This window comes from Phalacrocorax aristotelis, chromosome 5, assembly GCF_949628215.1.
Source record: "Phalacrocorax aristotelis chromosome 5, bGulAri2.1, whole genome shotgun sequence".
Taxonomy (NCBI): domain Eukaryota; kingdom Metazoa; phylum Chordata; class Aves; order Suliformes; family Phalacrocoracidae; genus Phalacrocorax; species Phalacrocorax aristotelis.
Genome location: NC_134280.1, coordinates 60,748,863 through 60,770,355, shown reverse-complemented (window position 1 = coordinate 60,770,355; position 21,493 = coordinate 60,748,863). Strand labels below are relative to the sequence as shown.

At 38.6% G+C, this 21,493-nt stretch overlaps 1 protein-coding gene across 8 annotated transcripts in view; it reads right to left on the bottom strand.

Moving 5' to 3' along the window:
* The window catches only part of BMAL1 (basic helix-loop-helix ARNT like 1), a 55,615-nt gene that overhangs the window by 14,184 nt on the left and 19,938 nt on the right, over nucleotides 1–21,493 (bottom strand). For 4 of the 8 annotated variants that reach the window (XM_075094860.1, XM_075094861.1, XM_075094862.1 and 1 more), the window contains exons 2-11: nucleotides 14,265–14,388; nucleotides 13,403–13,550; nucleotides 10,346–10,366; nucleotides 9,321–9,359; nucleotides 8,954–8,995; nucleotides 7,797–7,954; nucleotides 6,382–6,461; nucleotides 5,290–5,382; nucleotides 4,270–4,387; nucleotides 697–846 (exon numbers count right to left, since the gene is read on the bottom strand). In XM_075094860.1, coding sequence (XP_074950961.1) covers nucleotides 697–846; nucleotides 4,270–4,387; nucleotides 5,290–5,382; nucleotides 6,382–6,461; nucleotides 7,797–7,954; nucleotides 8,954–8,995; nucleotides 9,321–9,359; nucleotides 10,346–10,366; nucleotides 13,403–13,542 — 841 coding nt within the window. In that variant the 5' untranslated portion in view covers nucleotides 13,543–13,550; nucleotides 14,265–14,388. The remainder of the gene's footprint in view (nucleotides 1–696; nucleotides 847–4,269; nucleotides 4,388–5,289; nucleotides 5,383–6,381; nucleotides 6,462–7,796; nucleotides 7,955–8,953; nucleotides 8,996–9,320; nucleotides 9,360–10,345; nucleotides 10,367–13,402; nucleotides 13,551–14,264; nucleotides 14,389–21,493) is intronic. The other 4 variants (XM_075094865.1, XM_075094866.1, XM_075094867.1 and 1 more) reach the window with 1 other exon arrangement.

Genomic DNA, 21,493 nt, shown 5'->3' with positions numbered 1-21,493 from the left:
TGTCACATCCAGAGACAAGACACTGAAGTCACCCTCTGTTCTCTAGTTGACACTTTCCACTTGCCAATACCAAATGTATTATCCAAAGCACTCAAAGCAGAAACTTTCAGATTTAGACTAAATATATATACCAGTACGTCTAGAATAATAAACTGCAGAGAAAAAAAAATATTACCAACTTCAATAATGTTATGACCAAATACTTCTGGTGCAGAAATGCTGTCTCCAGTACTCAGAATGTACCAAACCCAGAGGTGAACTCAGAATGAACTAATTTATGTTGGATATCCACCCAAATATCACTTATCAAACACGGAGCAGACAAATAGAAGGGATAACAGCTCCCCTTTGCTGGAGACATTGGCTAGAAGATCAAGACTGAATGCGATATCATCAGTGTCTGAAGAAGATGCAAAAACCACACCACAACTGCCAACACAAACTGCCTGCAAAAATTTCAAGAAAGCAGAAAGGAAAATTTGGCTTTATATGCTAATACAGTGTATAAGAGCTACTATTGGCAAGGGAAGGAGGAATTATAAAGAGGTAATAGACCTAGACATAGTTCAATATTTTAATAAGAAACATTGACAGTGTTCAATAAATGTAAAAGAACTCAACCACTGCAAATGAGCAACTGTTTAAAAAAAGCCTGACAGCCATTATATTTGGTATTATAAAATGCATAATTGTTACCTTTCTTCTTTGAACATGTTGAAGGAAAATCCTTGTCTTCTACTTTCACTGAAGGTCTGTTGCACTTCATCCTACAAAAGAAGGACCGTCTTGCTCCGGAACATAGTCGTGATGGCCCAGGTGTTATATCAGTTTTAACTGGGAGTCCAGCTGTAGCAAACAGAGGAAATGAGGAAGCTTTCTTTGTCAGGTAAAAAGGTAACCATACAAATGATTCCATACAACCCAACTGTACGGTGTTTCAGCTTTGCTGAGACTTGCACAGGAGCCCTTTTATATCCTTTTTCAGGAGCCCTTTTATATCCTTTTTCAGGAGCCCTTTTATATCCTTTTTCAGGAGCCCTTTTATATCCTTTTTCAGGAGCCCTTTTATATCCTTTTTCAGGAGCCCTTTTATATCCTTTTTCAGGAGCCCTTTTATATCCTTTTTCAGGAGCCCTTTTATATCCTTTTTCAGGAGCCCTTTTATATCCTTTTTCAGGAGCCCTTTTATATCCTTTTTCAGGAGCCCTTTTATATCCTTTTTCAGGAGCCCTTTTATATCCTTTTTCAGGAGCCCTTTTATATCCTTTTTCAGGAGCCCTTTTATATCCTTTTTCAGGAGCCCTTTTATATCCTTTTTCAGGAGCCCTTTTATATCCTTTTTCAGGAGCCCTTTTATATCCTTTTTCAGGAGCCCTTTTATATCCTTTTTCAGGAGCCCTTTTATATCCTTTTTCAGGAGCCCTTTTATATCCTTTTTCAGGAGCCCTTTTATATCCTTTTTCAGGAGCCCTTTTATATCCTTTTTCAGGAGCCCTTTTATATCCTTTTTCAGGAGCCCTTTTATATCCTTTTTCAGGAGCCCTTTTATATCCTTTTTCAGGAGCCCTTTTATATCCTTTTTCAGGAGCCCTTTTATATCCTTTTTCAGGAGCCCTTTTATATCCTTTTTCAGGAGCCCTTTTATATCCTTTTTCAGGAGCCCTTTTATATCCTTTTTCAGGAGCCCTTTTATATCCTTTTTCAGGAGCCCTTTTATATCCTTTTTCAGGAGCCCTTTTATATCCTTTTTCAGGAGCCCTTTTATATCCTTTTTCAGGAGCCCTTTTATATCCTTTTTCAGGAGCCCTTTTATATCCTTTTTCAGGAGCCCTTTTATATCCTTTTTCAGGAGCCCTTTTATATCCTTTTTCAGGAGCCCTTTTATATCCTTTTTCAGGAGCCCTTTTATATCCTTTTTCAGGAGCGGAAGTCTTACTTCTGAGTTTTTCACTTAAGTGAATATGTGCAGGACTCAACTGACCATATCAACACACGAATTTCTGATTACACTTTCTAGCGTAAAAACATTGACACAAGCTTGACAGAGGGTTCTAAATACAAATATTAGCATAAGATTGCAAAAATCCACACAAGTTTTGCAATAAATGTTGTGATTTCTTCAACCACTAATCAACTGATTAAAAATAGACGGAGATTATTTACCCATAACCAGAGCAGTAACAGTCACTCAATAGGCCCACAACCCTTCAGACTGGAAGACTTCTCTATCTCAACACCCACCCTGAGAACACATATACACGCAGAGAAGAGGCCCAGTGACATTCCAGGTCCGCCTCAGCTGTAGTGTTGCTACACATCAGATTTTCTCATTGTTCTGATGGAAGGGAGAAAAAGGTACAGTGACCTACACAGGGACTGCAAATCCCCAAGATCTCCAGTTACATGTAAGAAGTCTCTAGCCTCAAAGCATTAAGTCCATATGAACATGTCTTAACAATAAGTCCTGACCATTACCATATTCTTGCAGGAGATGCTTAGATTCTTTTCTGGGAAATTAACTGGAGAAACAGTACCAAAACACACATCAACTCTGGGAGCCAACAGCAGAGTCCTGGTACAAAAAGAGCTCCAGGAAGATGCCTGGCATGCATCAGAAGCACAGGTATCAGCAACACCAGCGATGCAGCTAGAGCTCCAGGGGACAGCGCTCCAAGAGCTGATGGAAAATTTAAACCCCATAGCAACTTTTCCACAGCTTGCTATCCCCATGCAGAAATAGTTGAAGTGATATGTATAAACAACCAGCTATAAACATGTACAAAAACTTCTAGGGTCCTGTAGGCTTTTAACTGAAGGAAAACAATGATGCCAATGTTTTGAAGTGTGCCTCCCTTAAAATTAAATTGCGGTCACCTCAAGGAGGTCAGACTGTCATGGAATCATAGAATCATTTAGATTGGAAAAGACCCTTAAGATCATCAAGTCCAACCATTAACCTATCGCTGCCAAGTCCACCACTTAACTGTGGCCCTAGGCACCACATGTACACACCTAATAAACACCTCCAGGGATGGTAACTCAACCACTTCCCTGGGCAGCCTGTTCCAATGCCTGACAACCCTGTCAGTGAAGAAATATTTCCTAGCACCCAACCTAAACCTCCCCAGACGCAACCTGAAGCCATTTCCTCTCATCCTATCGCTTGTTACTTGGGAGAAGAGACTGACCCCCACCTCGCCACAACCTCCTCTCAGGTAGTTGTAGAGAGCAGTAAGGTCCCTGCTGAGCCTCCTTTTCTGCCCTGCACCACACGCACGCTAACTGCTGTTCAGTGGTGAGAGTACAAGCTGTGCCTGAGTCACTCATGCCAACATAAAAATAAATACATATACATACATACATACTAGTACTCTTAAGAATATGAGTTCTTGAAATTCTACCAGTCTATCATAGCAGATGGGAAGACTAATTCATAGTATTTATTTTTGCCCTAACTTTGGCAGAAGCTTACAAAAAAGGAGCTAGCACTGGATATACATGCTTGACAACCAGACAAAACCAGGAGCCAGAAAAACTTCAGCTGATCCAGCTGGAGCCTCTAGGCTCACTGCCCTGGAACGATCTCCCTCAGCTTCAGTTTCTGAAGTTGAGCTGGTGGCTTCTTTGAGATGAGATCCTAGAGATCTTTGCTCCTGACAAGCATGAGGCAATGACCTGGAAACCTGCAGTTGGAAGGTACCATCTTCTACCTAAGCAATGCAGACTCCTGTTGTGACTGAATTAAACACCCACTCACCTGAAAAGCAGCACAAATGATACAGAACTACTTTAAAACACCAGAGTGGAATAGAGCTAAGAGACACAGTAGGAAATTATTCCAAGGACCAGGTTAAAAACGTTATAAGAGAAAGGTTAGGTCTTTGATGGAAGTGGCAGTAATAAATAAATAATTAATTTCATCTCTTGACTGACAGCTAAGGATAACCAAAATAATACAGAGTGTATTCTGACTATTGAGAATGGCAGATAAGAACAAATGTTTCAACAGCAAAAATTAAGCCTTTGATGCCTGGAGAAACAGAGGATACCTCACAGGTGAAGCCAGTTAAACTAATGTTTCTATACTGCAGTGCATGCCAAACCTACTAGCTTCTATATTCAGGTATCTGTTTTCTTTAATTTTTTGATTTTAAGCTAAAACTTCCTTGGCATGAGACACAATCCAAACAGTACCCACATAAACACACTTTCAATACTAGGCAAATATTCAAGCTACACGACACTTTTGAAAAAGGTGGTAATACTTACTTTTTGCATCTATAAGCCTTTCTCGTGGTGCAGTGTCAGAAGAAGAGAGCTGCTCCTTCACTTTGGCGATGTCTTTAGGATGAAGGTAATCAAATAAACTTTGACCAATCAAATCATTCTGTAGAGATTGAATATTCAGTCAAAAATTAAGATAATTGTTCATTTTATTTTCCCAATTTTAGCATCCATTTTAAGAAAATCCTTTCAAATGTAGGTCTAACCAAGGAACATCAAATATCTGCCATCCAGGATTTAGTGGAAGGTATGCTGTGTATTTTGAACTTAAGCACATTACATAGTAATTTATTTCATTATTTTCAGTAAGAGTTTTGCAGAAATAGCATGCTCAATCCACCAATTATTCTGGTTTATCTTCAGTCTCACTTCATATGCTACACATTTGAAGGAAAATATCGTAACTGCAGATGTTCTCTTTCAATATTTACACGATGAGTAGGTAGTTTAGTATATATCTAACTAAAGGCTGCCTGAGGAAAACTTCTGAAGCTCATCGAGATTTTAGATTTGGTAAGGAGGACAGATGACAAAGAATGAAGAATGTAAATTAAGCCTCATGTTAAGCATATATTAAAAAACTGGCTTTGATATAATTGCTTCCTGGTTTTCTATCAGTAAGTCTGCTAGCAAAACCAGAACAGACAGAAAGAAATCTAAGTCTGAAAATTCCTGTGAAGCTGTTGGAAGAACTTTTGACTCACTTTTCAGTATTTGCTTACACTCCCAATTAGATAACGCTTGAACAAGCCTGAGGGTAAACCCCTGATCAGAATGGAATCAGTCCAGTTAGCTCCTTTTCACCTCCTTAGTTCGAATGGAAACCAGAAACAATCTTCTTTAATGACATGGCAGAGAAAAGCTTGCTCTTTGCAACAAATCTCAGCTTTCAAGACAGAACTAATCACATAAATATCCCTCCATATAGATGTATAATCATAACAAAGCTTTCAGATCTTTTAAGGGTTAACTTAAAAGGAAATTACTTAAAATGGAAAAGAATACCTGACTGTAGTTGAGGATCTTGAAGACAGATTCTGAAACAAACAGTATCTTCCCTCTGTCACAGCCCACAACAAAAAGAAATCCATCTGCTGCCTAATTGGGGGGGGGGGGAATAAATTAATAAGCTATACATCCTCATTGCATCATTATCACATTTGAACACACTTTGTATACAGTAGAATGTCTACACCAAGAGATCTGCCTTAACATTTAGAGATATATGAGTCAACAGGCAAGATACGAAATTACAATAAAGGGGGTTTTCGCATCTGCAAACATTTCTGGCAGCATTCTGGGCATCACGCCCAGATTTAAGCTCACTTGTATGGGGAAAAAAGAATCCATGCCTTGTCCAATAATATTATGATTATGTGTAATAATGCCTTCAAATTATGGTATTATTTGAACGGTATTTATTTCATAATTCCTCTTTTAGAAACCAAACATAACCTGGATATTTATTTACGTGCCTGTAGGCAAGTAATTCCCATTTCAATAGTGCTCTCTTTCAGTCACATACAAGCATGCAGGATTAGGCCCTAATTTTGTAACTTTAGAGTCACAAGGCTGCAGAAATTAAATTCTGCATATGCTGCATCTGGATACTGCAGTGCTTCAGAAGCTACACAGGCTACCCTGAAGAGCTTAACTATTGACAAGTGATATGTATGCTTCACACTATGAAAGAAGTATACAGCAACCAGCCAAACATACTAAGTCATGCCACAGTGACCTCAAAGAAGGTGTTTGTTATATCACTGTATGCTGAAAATCATGTCAAGGAAGCCCATGGCAGAAAGCCTGCAAGAAAACAATTTATGTAATTTTGGTTTGTTCCATGAGGTAACTGAGGATTCTGATGGCTAACATCAAAATATCAGAGCTCCCTCAGATCTCCCTCTTAAATCCTTCTGCTTAGTTTAAGAGACACTAGTCATTGTTAAAATCCATTGAATTTATGCAGATTTCTAAGTTACCCTCCATAATCAGAACATACTTAAGCTGAGATACAAGGCAGAAAAATACTGGTGTTTTGCTTTGGGAGAGATATTCACAGCTGTTAATAACTCTTAATTAAAAGCTGAAACATACCCTGAGAATAAGATGTTTTAATTCATCATCTGATAGAAAAGCAGGCTTATAGTTTGCTTCTGTATATGGGTTCGTAGCACCTAAAGAAAACAAACAATCCCCATATCACAAACAATACACACTTGAACAAGCAATTTTCCTTTGGCTCCATCTTAGTGTTATTCATTGCAGGTGTTCTTTAAAATAAGAGTTGCATTTTGTTTTGTTTTACTATCAAAAGGATCTCTGTTGGTATTAACTCAAAAAAGGATGAAGCTTTTGTGCTAGAACACAAATTATATAACTTCTAAGATATAGAAGTGTTCCTCAACACATTTTTTTTAATCCAAATGCTGTACTTCATTTACAGTCTATTCTCAGAATTAGAAATGAAAAACAAACCATTAAAGCATAAAAGCCTCCAAACTATTTCTTCTAACAGTAAAACATGCCAAGGTCACGTAAACAGATCGTCAGTTCAGAACTTACAAATCAGTTCTCTCATTCCATGCCAAAGACAAAAATCAACATTACAATGATATCTTGCAACCAAAAGCCCAAAATTAGCAACAAATGAGGCAGCTATTTATTGAAGAGTCATTCTTCTCATTCTATTCCCTTCATAAAGACAAAAAGGAGTCACCACTGATGCGCTATGAAGTGCTAACCTAATTAAATGACAGTGGCAGAAAAATACTAGGATAAATATGATTGGAAGACATCAGGTCTCCTAGAAACTAGAACAGTGACTCTTTCTTGAAGTTAGCTGCATCACTGTCTTTTCTCAGGGGCATATTTCTTGAAGGCGTAGGCTTCTACCTTCATCACCGATTGTATGCAAGCACTGATTCACTCTTATATGAAGGTTTAGGACACAAGGAGTTTGCAACAACCCCAAATCTTCTAAACCCCTATGTTCCCTTCGGGTACTTATAACAGGAACCACTTTAAAAGACTAACACTGAATTTTCATGGTTCTTTCACGGAGAGCTAACAGTATGAACACAAGACCTCAGAATTCCTGTAGGAATATTACTTGCCCCTAAAGTCTAACCTCTCTATCCAACAAGTTTTGCTGGTTGCCTGCTCAAGGGCACTGCTTAGTGCTACACAAGATTCACTGCCACTTAAGCCCTTTGTTCCCTCCCCCACCTGCCTCAGCTGCCTTGCTTTTGTTGAATCTAGTGGTGGTGATTAGATCAGAGGATGGAACATTCTTCTTTTCTCACCCACAAATTTCCCAGTCAGCTCACAATACCGGACCATGAACTGGTAAGCTATAAAAGAATGTGCCGTATCACGCACTAAGAAAAGGGGGAATTCCTCCTTTTTGGTGAAAGGGCAAGAAAGGGAGAGGAAAAGCATGGCTTTCAGGAAACCCCCATCCTCCTCCAGTCCTGTCCTGTCCCCCCTGCCTCCACCCCCAATCAACTTACCACGTAATGTTTTCATATGCTGGACAGCCATTCTCAATACAGTGAGTTTATCTAGCTTTCGAGACATAGCGTTGCACGTTGGTACCAAAGAAGCCAGTTCATCTATAAAACTGTTCATTTTATCTCTACGCCTTTTTTCAATTTGACTATGAGCTTCCCTAAACATGGTGGTGAGGAAAAACAGAAAAAGCATGAGAAAATAAATCCTATTTTTAAAATCCCCAAATCAGCACAACAAAACCACAAAAATAACCTCCTCCTGATAATCCAGTTACACTCTTATTCTCGTGAAAAGGACATCCACATACAGAATTCTTCAGACATTTTAAGTTCATTATTTGGGTGAGTTACAGCTATAAGCAATGGGCAAGGCTGCAGCACATGGCTCTAATTGACCAGAAAATACACATAATGTTGGCCATACAGTATACTGAATCCCCAGTTCTGAAACAATCCACTAAACAGTGCAAAATTATCTACAGATTTCTACTGTTGTACAATATTTTGTTCTTATGTACATAAAGCCATAACTACCATGTACATATGAACATAACTAGAGTCATAAAGGTCAGATATACAATATTTATATACACTGGAATTTGCTTAAAACATTCGGTTAAGAATTTGTAATCCGTATACTATATGAATGCACTAAGCATTTAAAGCTACCTTTTGCTGTGGCAATATAAGTCTTCTACTCATCCTACAGCTTTCCATTTGAAGTATTAGTTCAGAGATATCTCAAAAATAGTTCTAAACTAGAACTACTACTCCTGAAATCAGGAAAAATGATGATAGCCACTAAGGTATTTTATTGTTGTTTTATAGTTTATCATATTAAAGAGTCACTGCTTTTGCAACCCACTATTGAATTTGAAAGAAAATAGATTAAGAATGTAACATTATTAGAAACATATATAGACTTCAGTTTCAACATTTAATATTAAACAGAAGTGACTAAAACCAAGTAACCTACCAAGTTAGCATTTTCACAAAACTGGACACAGTTTATACATGGATATAAATATGGATATGGAAAAATAAGAGGAGGTCAAAGCCAGAAAAAGATTTTTAGTATAAGAAACACAGGTAAATATTTCACATATGGCAAAAGGCAAGAGACCCACTGTTTTCAATATATTTGTTTAGAGTATTACCTTGCATTTTTTATTCTGCCTTGTTGGTCTGTATACTCCAATCTGTTGGGAAATGGTATCACAAGGTTACAGCGTTGAAAACACTGAAAACTATTCTTTTAATGCATCTTATCTACTGATCCTCGTTAAAATAATTTTTTCAAATCTGAATATTTAACATGCCTTCAGAAAACACCATTATAATACTGTGGCTCAACATGTTGGGTTTTTTTGTCTGTTTTAATTTTTTCAATAATCTTAAGCCTTTGTTCCAACAAAGAAACAATTTGGGACACCTGTCCACAGTGACACTGAAAACAGATATGTACGCAGAGGATCTTATGTCAGTACTGTGGAACTAATGTTTTAGTCACTGTATCAATAGTACCTTCCATGTTGGTCATCTTTATCTGTATCCATACCTTCCCTGCAGAAACGGAATAAAACAATATATCACAATTTAAGCAGGATTAGCAAAGCTTATTAAACTACCATAAAATTAGAATAAAGTATTCCTGTCATCTTTAAATCCTAAATATAGAAGAGTATAAAAGTAAGAACCTAGAAGGACTAAAGAAGTGGTGTGGTTTTTGTAATATTATAGTTTCTTAAATTAGTTGTGTCTCCTCCGGAGCTAACAAAATGGCACGATTTGATGTGTTTAACAGTAAAACATGCTGCAGTTCAGAGATACAATCTGTTATAAGAGTGTTTTTCAGTTAACTAGATGGAAAGAAAGGACATTTCAAAGCACATATTTTTCATGCCTTCATCAGAAACAGGGCTACTAACTCGCATTTACTATAGTTAAAATTTCAGCCAGAGGCAGTTATCAAAGTGTCTAGCATAAAATTCACAAATTGCCTTGAATTGCTTTGTGCAGATGCCTTTGGTTTGCCTTACAGTAGTTGATTTTGGGATAGGAGATGGTAATAATCTACACCAAACCATTGGAAATGACCAAATGCATGGACAGAATGACAGACAGTATGAAACTAATGAGGCACACTTTAAATTAGCACAATTTTCAGTGTAAATACATGGCTTACTCTTGTCTCAACATGCAAAAAAATGTAAGGAAGGAGGCATGAAGAATAACAAGGATCCCCCTTATTACATTTTAATATCGTAACCATATGTACAGAAATAAGGATGAGAGGAAAGCATTAAGTTTTCATAGCCATATCTGGTGAAGAAAGTTGAATGCCTAGGACTATAGCACTGTTAGACAAGAGAATTAGGAAAAGAATGCTTTGGCATTTTATATATATCTGTACAACTGTGCTTAAATGGACACTCTTAAGCCTGGCTTATGCTGGTTTAATTTTTACTGCAAATTTTAGCTAAAGGCAAGGAAAATACACCAACCATCTTTTTCAAGGTAAACCATTTATTAAAAATATTTATACTTACTCAAAAGGAAAGCCATCAAGTCTGAAACAAAAGAAAAATAAAGTACACCATATATAGGAAATAAGAATAACATCTTACATTTTCTGTTGAAATTCTCAAGCTAATTTATGTTCTATTTGAAATGAAAAGCACAATGAGAACAAGACAAGAGCAGTGAATGTAGTCTAAGGAGACAAGCTTGTTGAAATTAATCTACTTTCTGAAAGAATAATTCTGCTCTTTAAGAAAAGGTAGCATAGCTCATTACATTCAGTGTGAAAAACTAGTAAAACAACTAACCTAAATTATGTTATGCAAGTCATTGAGATATTGTTTCATCTTCAGAAATGAAAGATCTATGCTTTACGTGTGTTGCCCTTGTGGTTAGATAGAGTCCTCTGAAATCCCGTTTAAGGCCAGCAATTTTAAAAAAGCATATACCAAATTTCTCAGTTTTTGATTCTGCCCGGCAGGACAGATGAACATTTTTTTTTAGTCGGTACTAATTCTGAACTTTATACTTTCCTACATAAGGAAGTTAAACAGAATTTCTACACGCAATCTAACTGCTGGCATCACTTCAAGGCTGTAAAGTGATCTGAAACACCACTGAGTTTTAATATGTTAAGAGGCCACCTTTTATAAGACCCTTACGAAAAATCTTCTCATATTAGCCGTTAACATACCAGTTATTCCTGTTTAACATTGGACATTAGCCTTCTTAAAAATAAACATGGTAATCTTTCACATATTATTCATTGCACTTTTAAATCAATGATCTTTGTGATTAGTTTTTAAAAGAAATTTAAGTAATACCAAAGGTTTTCTTGATCTCTCAATTTGCATATTTTAGTTACTGTCTTAGTCAATGGCTCAAAACACTTCTGATGCTCACAAAGAAATAGCATGCAGATCTAGAACAGGACTTAAACAGAAACGAGGCATCAGTTTTCCACTTGTCATGCCACCTTTAGCTTCAGGATGCTTGTTATGACAAAATTGATTTCAGCCTTAGAAAAACCCAGACAGCAAAATCTTAAGGAAGGTACAAGGTAAGTTACAAAAGCTTCAGGATAGTTTTTTTTTTTCCTTATCATACATTATTTCCACTGAAAACACTACTCCCAAGAAAAGAAATTAAGCATTTATAGACCTGTGCATGAAGTCTTGGATTCCAGGATTTGACTAAAACACACCATAGTGGAGAACAGAACCTTTGCTGAAGTGACAGCAATAGGTTGGACAGGAATTTTCCTGAGGAGTGGCAGGAGAAAGAATTGAAAAGAAGCTGGTGTGGAGAGCTGAAAGCACAGCTGATCAGTATGCTTGCTTGTACTTGAGAGGTGAACGAAGAACCACACTAAAACAGTCAGGGTCTTCCTTCCTTATTCCCTGACTTGATTGGTAAATGAAATCTAAAACTGGGCACTCAAGACATCTTATGTAACAAATAAATCGTTAACAGGCAGCAAAAGCTGAACAACTAGCATTTCTGAACAACATTTACCGATACACACATATAGAAGGAGGGATCAAGGAAGTCTATCTTAAGTTCTATTTTAAAATAGGATTTTACTAGCCACCATTTCCTTTGCAACACAACGTGAACTGCGGTATGATGACAGCTGTTATAAATTTATTTTACTTAGGATTCAAGGAAACAGTGTTTTCACATATTTAATAAAATGCACACACAACCTGAAGGGCAGAATTGTAACTTACAAGAGCAAGCTGTCTTTTGGAAAAGAGGACTTGAGCAATGCTTCCTACCCAGAAGGATAAAGATGGAGAAATCCTTTCTAGAGAAGAGGAAGTTGGTAAGATTGAGGCTGTTCACTGAATTTTGTAGTAGTCAATTCAACTAGAGGGAGTCACGTACTTTTCAGGAAGACTAAACGCAAGCTAGAGATGGCACATATGCCATATGTTTGTGGTCTTTAAACTGCAGTTAATGTTTTGCACATAAGCTCTCCTAAAAAGAAGTCCTATGCACAGGGAACCTAATTCTTAATTGTCATGCTCAGCATGATTAAAAATTCTTACCCCTCCCTGTAAAAAGAACTGCGAAACAGTCCAAAGGCCCACAATGATAAAGTTTGTGCTAAGTTACATAAAAATGGACTACGTAGCTGTATTAATAATGGATGGGACCCATTCACAAGTTACCCTGCAGTTATACTTTGTAAAGTTAAAGTACATATGAGGTCTGCACAGTGACTTAAGTAGGCTGGCCTTGGTGTACCGAGTGCAGAAGACGTAACATTTTTGGAAATTTGACAAACTTCACCGTGACCTTCATGATTCTAAAACAGAGTTGGTGTGATTTCTTTCTATTTCAAACACCTGCCCAAGAGAGAAGCTGCGGCTTGGGCAGTGCTTCTGAGTACTGTTCCTTAGCAAGCTTCCCTTAAAGAGAAGCAGCTCTCTTGAAACAAAATAACTTGGTTTCTTCTGAATCAGTAGTGGAATGTGGTTTTGTCAGGAATAATAGCCTACAACTGAGGATCAACACAAGATTAAATCAGTTGGTTAAATGAACAGCACACCTACTGCCACAAACCAGAGACTACTCAGACTCTCATTCAACTGGGAGACCAAAATAGCTTCATCAGGCAAAGGTTGGCAGCACACTGATAGGAAGTGACTAAAAAGGCAAAAAATAGGTAAAGAAAAGGAACTATTCCCAGTTTTGCTTCTGCTTTTTAATGAATTTATTATCTTCCCTCCCACTAGTCAGACATTCTATTTCCTATGTAAATGGTCAATATTATCAACCTTCACAATGTACATTTCATCAGTATTAATTTTTTCCCCCTCATCAGCCAAAGGGTTTCTTTTCTCAGCTTTACCCCATTTGACAGTCCTCAATTCTAGCTGCACCAAGATGAAGGCTTTATTATTAAATAATGAACTTTCCTCTTAGTGCACAGTAGCTTTTTCCTTTATTAAAACCTTTACGACAGGTTGCCAAAGAAGGTTATTTAAAAAATTGCTATAGTATTTCTATTGTCTCCCCCACTGTATTGTTGTGTTACAACCTCTTTTTAGCAGCATTAAATCAAGAGAAATCCAACTTACTGATAATCGGTAGAGCTTCCCTTTCTTTTCCTATTACAATCCATTCCTGAAGTGCTAAGGGAACTGGAGATCAAGTCAGCAGGGTCTGGTGACATAAAGTCACTAATTGTAGAAGATATGTCCATCCTTTGGTCTGCCATTGGATTGTCTAACATTGGAAAAAAACCAACCACCAAAAAACCACTGCATCAATAGAAGCAGAAATTTACATATTTTTAACCAAAAACCCCAAATCTCAAACTTAGTATTCTTAAAAATTGCAAAAATCACAAGGCTATTATTTCCTTTTGCTATGAAACAGACAAAAGGCAATTTCACCTCTTCCAGCTACTGGTCTACTGAATATTGCACACAAACCATGACCATTCTCAAAACACATTACTTAACACAGTTTTTTTAAATAATTGTCAGAATGATTTTTAACTAAACCAGGTTTACTCTTATGTTAACTGACCAGCCATTTGCTTCTACCAAACATAAATAAAGGATAAGTTCTGTTTGTCTTTCTCTGCCTGGGAACACTAGTTTTAGTGTGTCTCTCCATTTGAAGAACATATTAAAGTTCATAAGCTTTAAAAGTTTTAATTCCACTGAATTTCATGGAACAGCATTCAGAAGATATCCATAGAAAATCAGGTTAAATAAAACACCTCCACAACAGCAGACCCCACAAATAAAGAAGTAATAACCCAACAGTGGTCTAAGTTGACTAAAGGTACAAACAAATCTAATTAGCTTTTTCATCCAAAATATACACTTTTTAAACCCTCTACTCTGCCAATAACTATATTGTTGGAAGAAACCCTATGAAAAGCTTATTTATTACTAAATGGCACCAACTGTGAAACAGAACACTTTTTACCTGAGAGTCTGTCTTGGAAGCCTAGATCAACGTGGTGAAAGATGACGATGCCTAGCCTGAAGCAGCTGATCACCTTAAAACTCTTCCATGCCTCATATTCTGTTAGTCAAGTACTTTCAAAAACCTGAATGGGAAGAAAACCAGCTATCTTAAAAAACACTTTCAAAACAAATTTGTTTAGAACAATTGTTTTCAACACAGTTTACAACAGCAAATAGATGTTTTCTACTCAAGGATCAAATTTCCATTTCCTTGTAAAGTGTAGAAGCTTTATGCATCATCAGAAGGGTTAGGAATTGGGATGTGCACCTCCAATGGACCAAGCTTTGGAACAGAAGCAATCTCTTCAGCACCACTTCCTTTTGGGCCTTGCTTATCATTCTCTATTCTTTGAATAAAACCCCTCCGCTCACAAACAATGATCAGAACTGAACACATTTGTTGTCAGATGCTACCAGAATGAGTCAAGCTGCTGGTGCAGTGCAAAAGACAGACTTATCCCTTCACTCCTGGCTGCCTCACTTTTAAGGTAGCCATAGCAGTAAGATAGTTTGGGCTTAGCTTCCTATTTTCTTTTCCCTTGTAACAGCAGTTGGCATTTGTGAGGGTGTGCTTCACACACACCACCACCTGTCTTCCCCCCTACAACCCTTTATCTCCCATAACCCTGCTCGGGTGATAAGTGGCAGTCATAATGGATGATGCAGCCTTTGTGACCAGATGCAAAGTGGATTGGGAGACAGATAACACCACAACAGCCCACCTAACCACAGTGAAGAAACTAAAATCTGTGGTCGGTATGCAAGTATGACCGAGTCAGTCATCTTACCCCCATAAATAGTGAGCAGCCCAAGAGCCCTTTGAGCTTTCCTGCACAGCAGCAGGCTGCACGCCAGGATCTTCCCTTGAGTACAGATGCCTCTCAAGGTTACTCCTCGAGGCTGGGAGATTCCTTGCCACAACAGATCCTCAGTAAGTGACTAATAGCATACCAAACTTTGAAATCTTAGCTAAGCAATCCAAAGAACTGATTGCACATATATAATCCTTTAGACATAAACCGTTGCCCAAGTCTAGGACTAGAATTGGATCCAGCTGCATGTAGACTCCTCTCTGAGAAGGAGTTTAGAAAGCACAGGCAGTCCTTTCTGAATATCACGACTCAATGGGAGGGTCTCCGTGACAGTTCTGTCTGACCCTGTCCTCCATGCAGTAAATAATCAAGCGTGCCTTGCCATCAAATCTTGTTAAACCACTGCAGCATTTACCATTGAACCTTGTTAACTCACTGTTTTATATCAATGAAGTATTTTTTGTTTCTCTTACAAGCGAAGAGCATCACTCCTTCCACGACAACATTTTCAAAGGAACAGGGATTAAACATTTTTCTATTCTGCAGGCTTCAAGTTTTAAATAAAATCCACACGCCATACAACAACTCAAGTCCTCAGCTGTGTCTCCCAACTACATTGTAAACTTAGTGGGTGGTCTGCAGGTGGATGTCTCTCCCTTCCAGATTTCTGTCACAGAACAAGTTTTTCGGCAAAATTACTATGCAAGACTTCAAAAACATTCTAAGTCCGTCACTTGCAAAAAACTTTGAAAGTCTTTTGGATATACTGCTCTCTGGTAAATGCAGCTGTGAACATTGTGACTGCCTTTCCAACCTGTAATGACAGCAGAACTTACTAATTACACAGATCAGCAAGCTCCCATGACACACTCAGAAGTTTGCAAGTCAAACAACCAGTATTCTGTCAACACGACCACACTATAACCAATTCTACCGAATCACATGTATAGACCTGTCAAGTTCTAAGCCAAGAGAAATCTTATGAAATCCAAACTCAATGGTATCATTTTCTTAAGCTCTGCCAGAACAGCAAATTCAGAACTTATTTCAAAAGTTTAAAGTTATCTAAATCACTGGTCCTGTTATTGTAGTAACAGTCAGGATCACAGCTCTTCAATCTAAGGCCAGGCAAGTCGTTGCCTTAACACCATGAACTTGTGAACAGAGGAACATTGTTGCTCTAGAAGCAGAGCTTCCAAACTGCTGCTGAGGGCTCATTGTCCAACCCACCCAACTTCTCTGAAGTCCTTTCTCAAACATGAAAAAGGAATCAGGTATTTGCAAATGTGTGGGCATACTGGTACTGGCAAGTTAAGAGGTCAGCTGACACTCGAAGGTAGCTGACAAAAGCTAAGTCAGTACAAACTGAAGTCAAATTATAAATTGCCATTGAATCCATAACCAAAGTTTATTTTACAAGGCTTTCATTCACACTAATACAGGTACTTGTAGATCAGGCCATGCTTTCTTCCTATACCAGTCTTTTCATAGTTGTCTGCTTTGTCTTTCTTACTCAAAGTAGTAAAACTATAAACTCAGTTATGTTACTGTGGTTTATGAGATTACTCCAGCTTTACTTACAAGCCACCAGTTCAATAGCAGTCACTGACCACTGCATCTGAACCAAGCACAGAGAAAAAAACACTACCTTCAACCTCAGCTGATGTGCAGAAATTAGTTACTGCTGAACTCTGGCCCGTGGCTAAGCCCTATGAATCCAGTGATAAAATTACTATCACACCAAACTACCTATGATGCCACTTTTTTACGCTGTCCAACTACTGTGCATCCATGATTCAGTCTTGGAACGTAATACAAAACCCAACCACTGTATTATAATGCACAGCCTAGAAACAACTAGTTTCTAAGATTTCTGGCCCAAGCACCCACAATTAACTTTCAAAAGTCCCTGAACACCTCTCTGTGAGAGTACTTGAACTCATTTCACTGCTTAATATAATTTCATGGACCACTTCACTATGATGACCTCAGACAGAAGGTTGGGATGAGCTAGAATTAAAGAAGAAAAAAAGAGGGTCTGTAAGTTTAAGACAGGACTTTCCCCTTAATAATGCCTGCAATAGTCAGCATTTTGGCTTAATAATCAGAACACTGCACAAGTCACTGGTGTGCTTTAATGCAAGAAAAAAAAACCCCTAACTTGCTTTATTACTCTCAAAACAAAATTTCAAAGCAGTTTGATAGAAAAATTCTTGAAGTATCCATTCAACTGTACTGCTATTTTAAATTAAAACCAAATGTCTATATTTGATAGTTTCAAAGCAGCTATTTTAAGTGTCTTGACCATTTAAGCAGAACAGGATTACATGAAAACAAGAATCCTCAATATCTTTTGAGTCAGCCCTTTCTCTACCACATCCCCAATGTTCATCCCAGTTCTAACAACCAGAGTCCTACATTTTAGCATTGTAGGAGTTAACAGTCATGCATGTCTCTTGAAATGAGGTATAAAGTTAAGAAAATGTCAACCTAATGATCAGAGCAAAAATCAGCATGCCCCACTATAATAAACAGCGAATAGTTCAAAGAAATGTTTTGTTGCAAGGCTTTCTTAAAATTCTGAAAAAAATTAATATTTTACTATCTTTTCAGCCTCCAGCTGCTAGTTGTTCAATGGCTCAAAAAACTCCTCTGAGAAGGAACACATAAGTTAACTATACATAAGCAAAGTTCAAATCTTCCATTAATGATGCCCAACCTGCTGCCAAAGTACTCCAAGGACCTACTTGAAAAAATGCCACGTAGTCCACTTCCTGATTAAGTTCTCCTGTAGAAGAGAATCAAGTGATATTTCGTCACTTTATTGTATGACAGTGTGTCTCCACAGCCTGTTTGGGACTACTTCCTTCAGGATTCCCCTCCCTTGCATTCCATCTTTCCCAACCCCCTATAACAAGGCTAATGAGACAGTAAAAACAAATCTTACTGTTCATCCCTTAAAAAAAAAGTTAGATGACACGTGACTAGCTTAATCATGCAGCAAAGCTGATCACGAGTACATAAACACCCCTGAGCAAATCAAGGTCAGAGCTAAAGTAGGTCAACTACATCTGCCAAGCACCCATCTGGGAGTCAAGACCTTACACAAGCACCACCGGTTTCACTTGCCTAGGCAAGAGGCAACTATCTCCAACATACATACATATTTATTCTAAAAGAAACACAATTTTTAACTTTATGAATCAGAATTGTCTCATCTCTAGAACGCACTATTTCGCAACAACAGGGGAAGACTGTGGTGTGGTTTCCTTAAGAAGTAATTGGAAAGATACTCATTGTCCCTATGCGTAATGACTGAACCAAAAACAGCTACCGAAAGGAAACCAACTACTGCACAGCAGTATTTCATCTTAGAAGTTAACTGTCGCAGTACAAACTAGTAAGAAACAGAAGAATAGTACTACTTAGCTACACTATCTAGAGTTCTTCAAGAGGTGGTGTATGTATACTCCAGATGAGCACACATTCAGTAACAGTGGGAGATTTCTGCTCAGCAGCACAAGGACTGCTATGATGATTTCAAGATGCATACTGGCACACATGGGCATGGTTGTTGCAAGTAACAAGCAGTTCCTACATCAGAATCTTTATTATGAAATACTCAATGAATCAAAGGAAGCTCTTGGAAATAAAGCACTGGTATTTTCCTTTTTCTTCAGTACTTACAGAGCAGCTGTCAAAATGCTTCATATTTGCCCAATACGTTGATACTGTTTTGTTTTAATGGCACATTTGTGTTCCTTGAACTCCCTGACACTATTTGCAAGAACACTCTGTACTCCCAGAAGATGAAAAGCCCTGTGGCTTCCTCTCGCATGCAGATGCATCTTACCACACTCCCTGGAGCAAAGAAGTGATTTTACCCTGGTTTGCCTGTTGAGGTCAACCTTTTACCACTCACTCATCAGCACGTTTGCCAACCCCAGCAGCTTACAATCCATATCTGAGTTTTGGAACTCTTAGTGACACAGGTAGCTCACATTTCAACCCCATCCTTAACCACCCTCAGAGCAGCAGTGATCCAACAGCCTCCTGCACCTCTCACGGTAGCAGCTGCTCCTACCCAGCCCCTCACAAGAGGGCACAAGTATCCCCTGCTCTGTGGAAGGCAGAGGCACAGCCTCCAGCTGCTCAGCAACCTACTGCTCAAACAGCTGCTCCCCATCTTTCCTAAGGAAAGATTAGCAGGCTGGAGGGAAGCATCCCATTAATTTAAACCAGCCACAAAGCTAGAAGTTGAATCATTTTGACTTGGGGGGGCGGAAGTCTCCAACAAACAAAAGAAAAGCTCCACAGGCACAAAGAACATCTTTCAGCTCTAGGAAGTTAATGTAAAGGCAGTTTCTCAATAGACCAACATAGTGTACACATGCACTCCCCTACCAAAAACAGGTCTGTTCACCACTAGTGTTTCTGAGAAAAGACAGAATGAGTCACATCATGGCATCACCCCACAGGAGTTTTCCAGGCTGTCATAGCAGTAATGGAGCTACAGGACAATATTCTTGTCTTGTTCATAGAGTACTTAGACTTCCAGTTCAAGAGCAGGATCAGATTCCATCTCTCCTTGCTTAAAAGGGGAAGTACTTAATACTTTTACTTCCAGCTACTTTAACAAAGGACTTGGCTGTTACTGCAAAACCAAGAATAACTAAACTTTCTCTTGCACTGGAGAGCTCAGAGCTAGACCCAGGATCACAGAAGTGTCTCACCAGCGCTCAGTAAATGGGAAGGATCACTTCCCTCAGCCTGCTGGCAACACTACCCCTAATGCAATCCAGGAGGTTGTTGCCCTTCTTTGCTGCAAGGGCACCATTGCTGGCTCATGGACCCCCAAACTGTTTTCCAGATTGTCAGCCCCTAGTCTGTACTGGGGCATAGGGTTTTTCCTCTCCAGATGCAGGACTTGACACTTCCCTTTTTTGAAGTCCATAAAGTTCTTGTCGACCCTATTCTCTGGCTTGTCAAGATCCCTCTGATTGGTAGCACCCCCATCTAATTATCAGTCACTCCTCCCTGTTTTGTATTATCTGTAAGTATGAAGCTTCAGACAGCATGGAAAGAAAGGAAGAGGCTGGTTCTCGAAAGAGAACTGAACAGATTTAACCACCCCAAAAAATCCTAGCTCAAGCTCTCTCAGTGAAGCAGGTTAAGTGTTTGCTTAAGGCTGGTGTAGTCCCATGGGAAGGCTTTACAGATGGAGATACTGACCATCTTCACAGCAGAAAAGGAAAACTGGAAGAAAACCAAAGCCAATCCATGCCAATTCCAGGAATCAAACCTGTTTAGACTGAAAGGGGTCTGTCTGTGCTATGAAGTATTTCCCTCCCTAGTAGGGGACTGGTACATACCTTTGGTGATACAGCTGAAAGTCCAGCATAGAATTCTACAGAATAGCCACTGGGTTTGGAGACTCTATCATCCGAGCAGCATCCTGACTAGCTGGTTGACCCTCAGACACAGGGGATTTCATTTCCTCTCATGTCTCAAGATCATTTGTCCCTCTACTTATTCAGTGAATCCCAGCTAAAAGAGTGTTTCAACAAAGCTTGCTAGTTTGCAATCATTACTGAAAGCTTCATCTAGTGTAAGCTTCTCGTCAGCCAAGATTAGACTCTTTGAGCTCTTATTCTTTGAAGTAAGCTTATGTTGGCCTGTTCAGATATTTCATTTTGGGCAGCCATCAAAAAGGAAACATCACAAAGCAACTAATCAAGCCCTTGTGAAAAGGTGGTAATGCGCTAAGAGGCTGCTGTTACCAAAAGAACTTGGCCTGCTTCAATAATCCATCCCCCAATACATGTTCTCCTTAGGATTCCAGAAGCTGCTTCCACAGCAAAAACAAAATGGACATGCCTTTCTTGGAAGACAGGTTTCAAGGGATTTCTGCAGCACACCTACTAAAGACAGTTGTTACCTACGCATGAAGCAAACTATAGCCTCTCTACAGGCTTTGGAAGCAGCAAGTACTGGTCCTCACATCACTATATACTGAGCATAACTATATAAGTGCTGAAGAAATTCCTAAGCTCAGCCACAGTGGCCAGAATGAGAGTAAGCAGCTCAGATGTCTCTGCTTAGAGCAGGAACCAGTAAATTTTGCCTCAGAGCTGTGCAAACATTTTACTGGGTGCCTTATGACATTACAGGCACACCAAGATCCCCACAGGTATTCTAGGAACATATTTTCAGATGTCATCTCAATTGTCAAGATGATGGATATTTAAGGAGGCTTTTACAAAAAAAACGTATAGCTGTCATACAAAATCTGTAAGATAACAGCCGATCTCCTAGAAAGAGTACACAAAATTACACTAAGAATTACACCCAGGTGTAATTATCAATGCAAGATCCA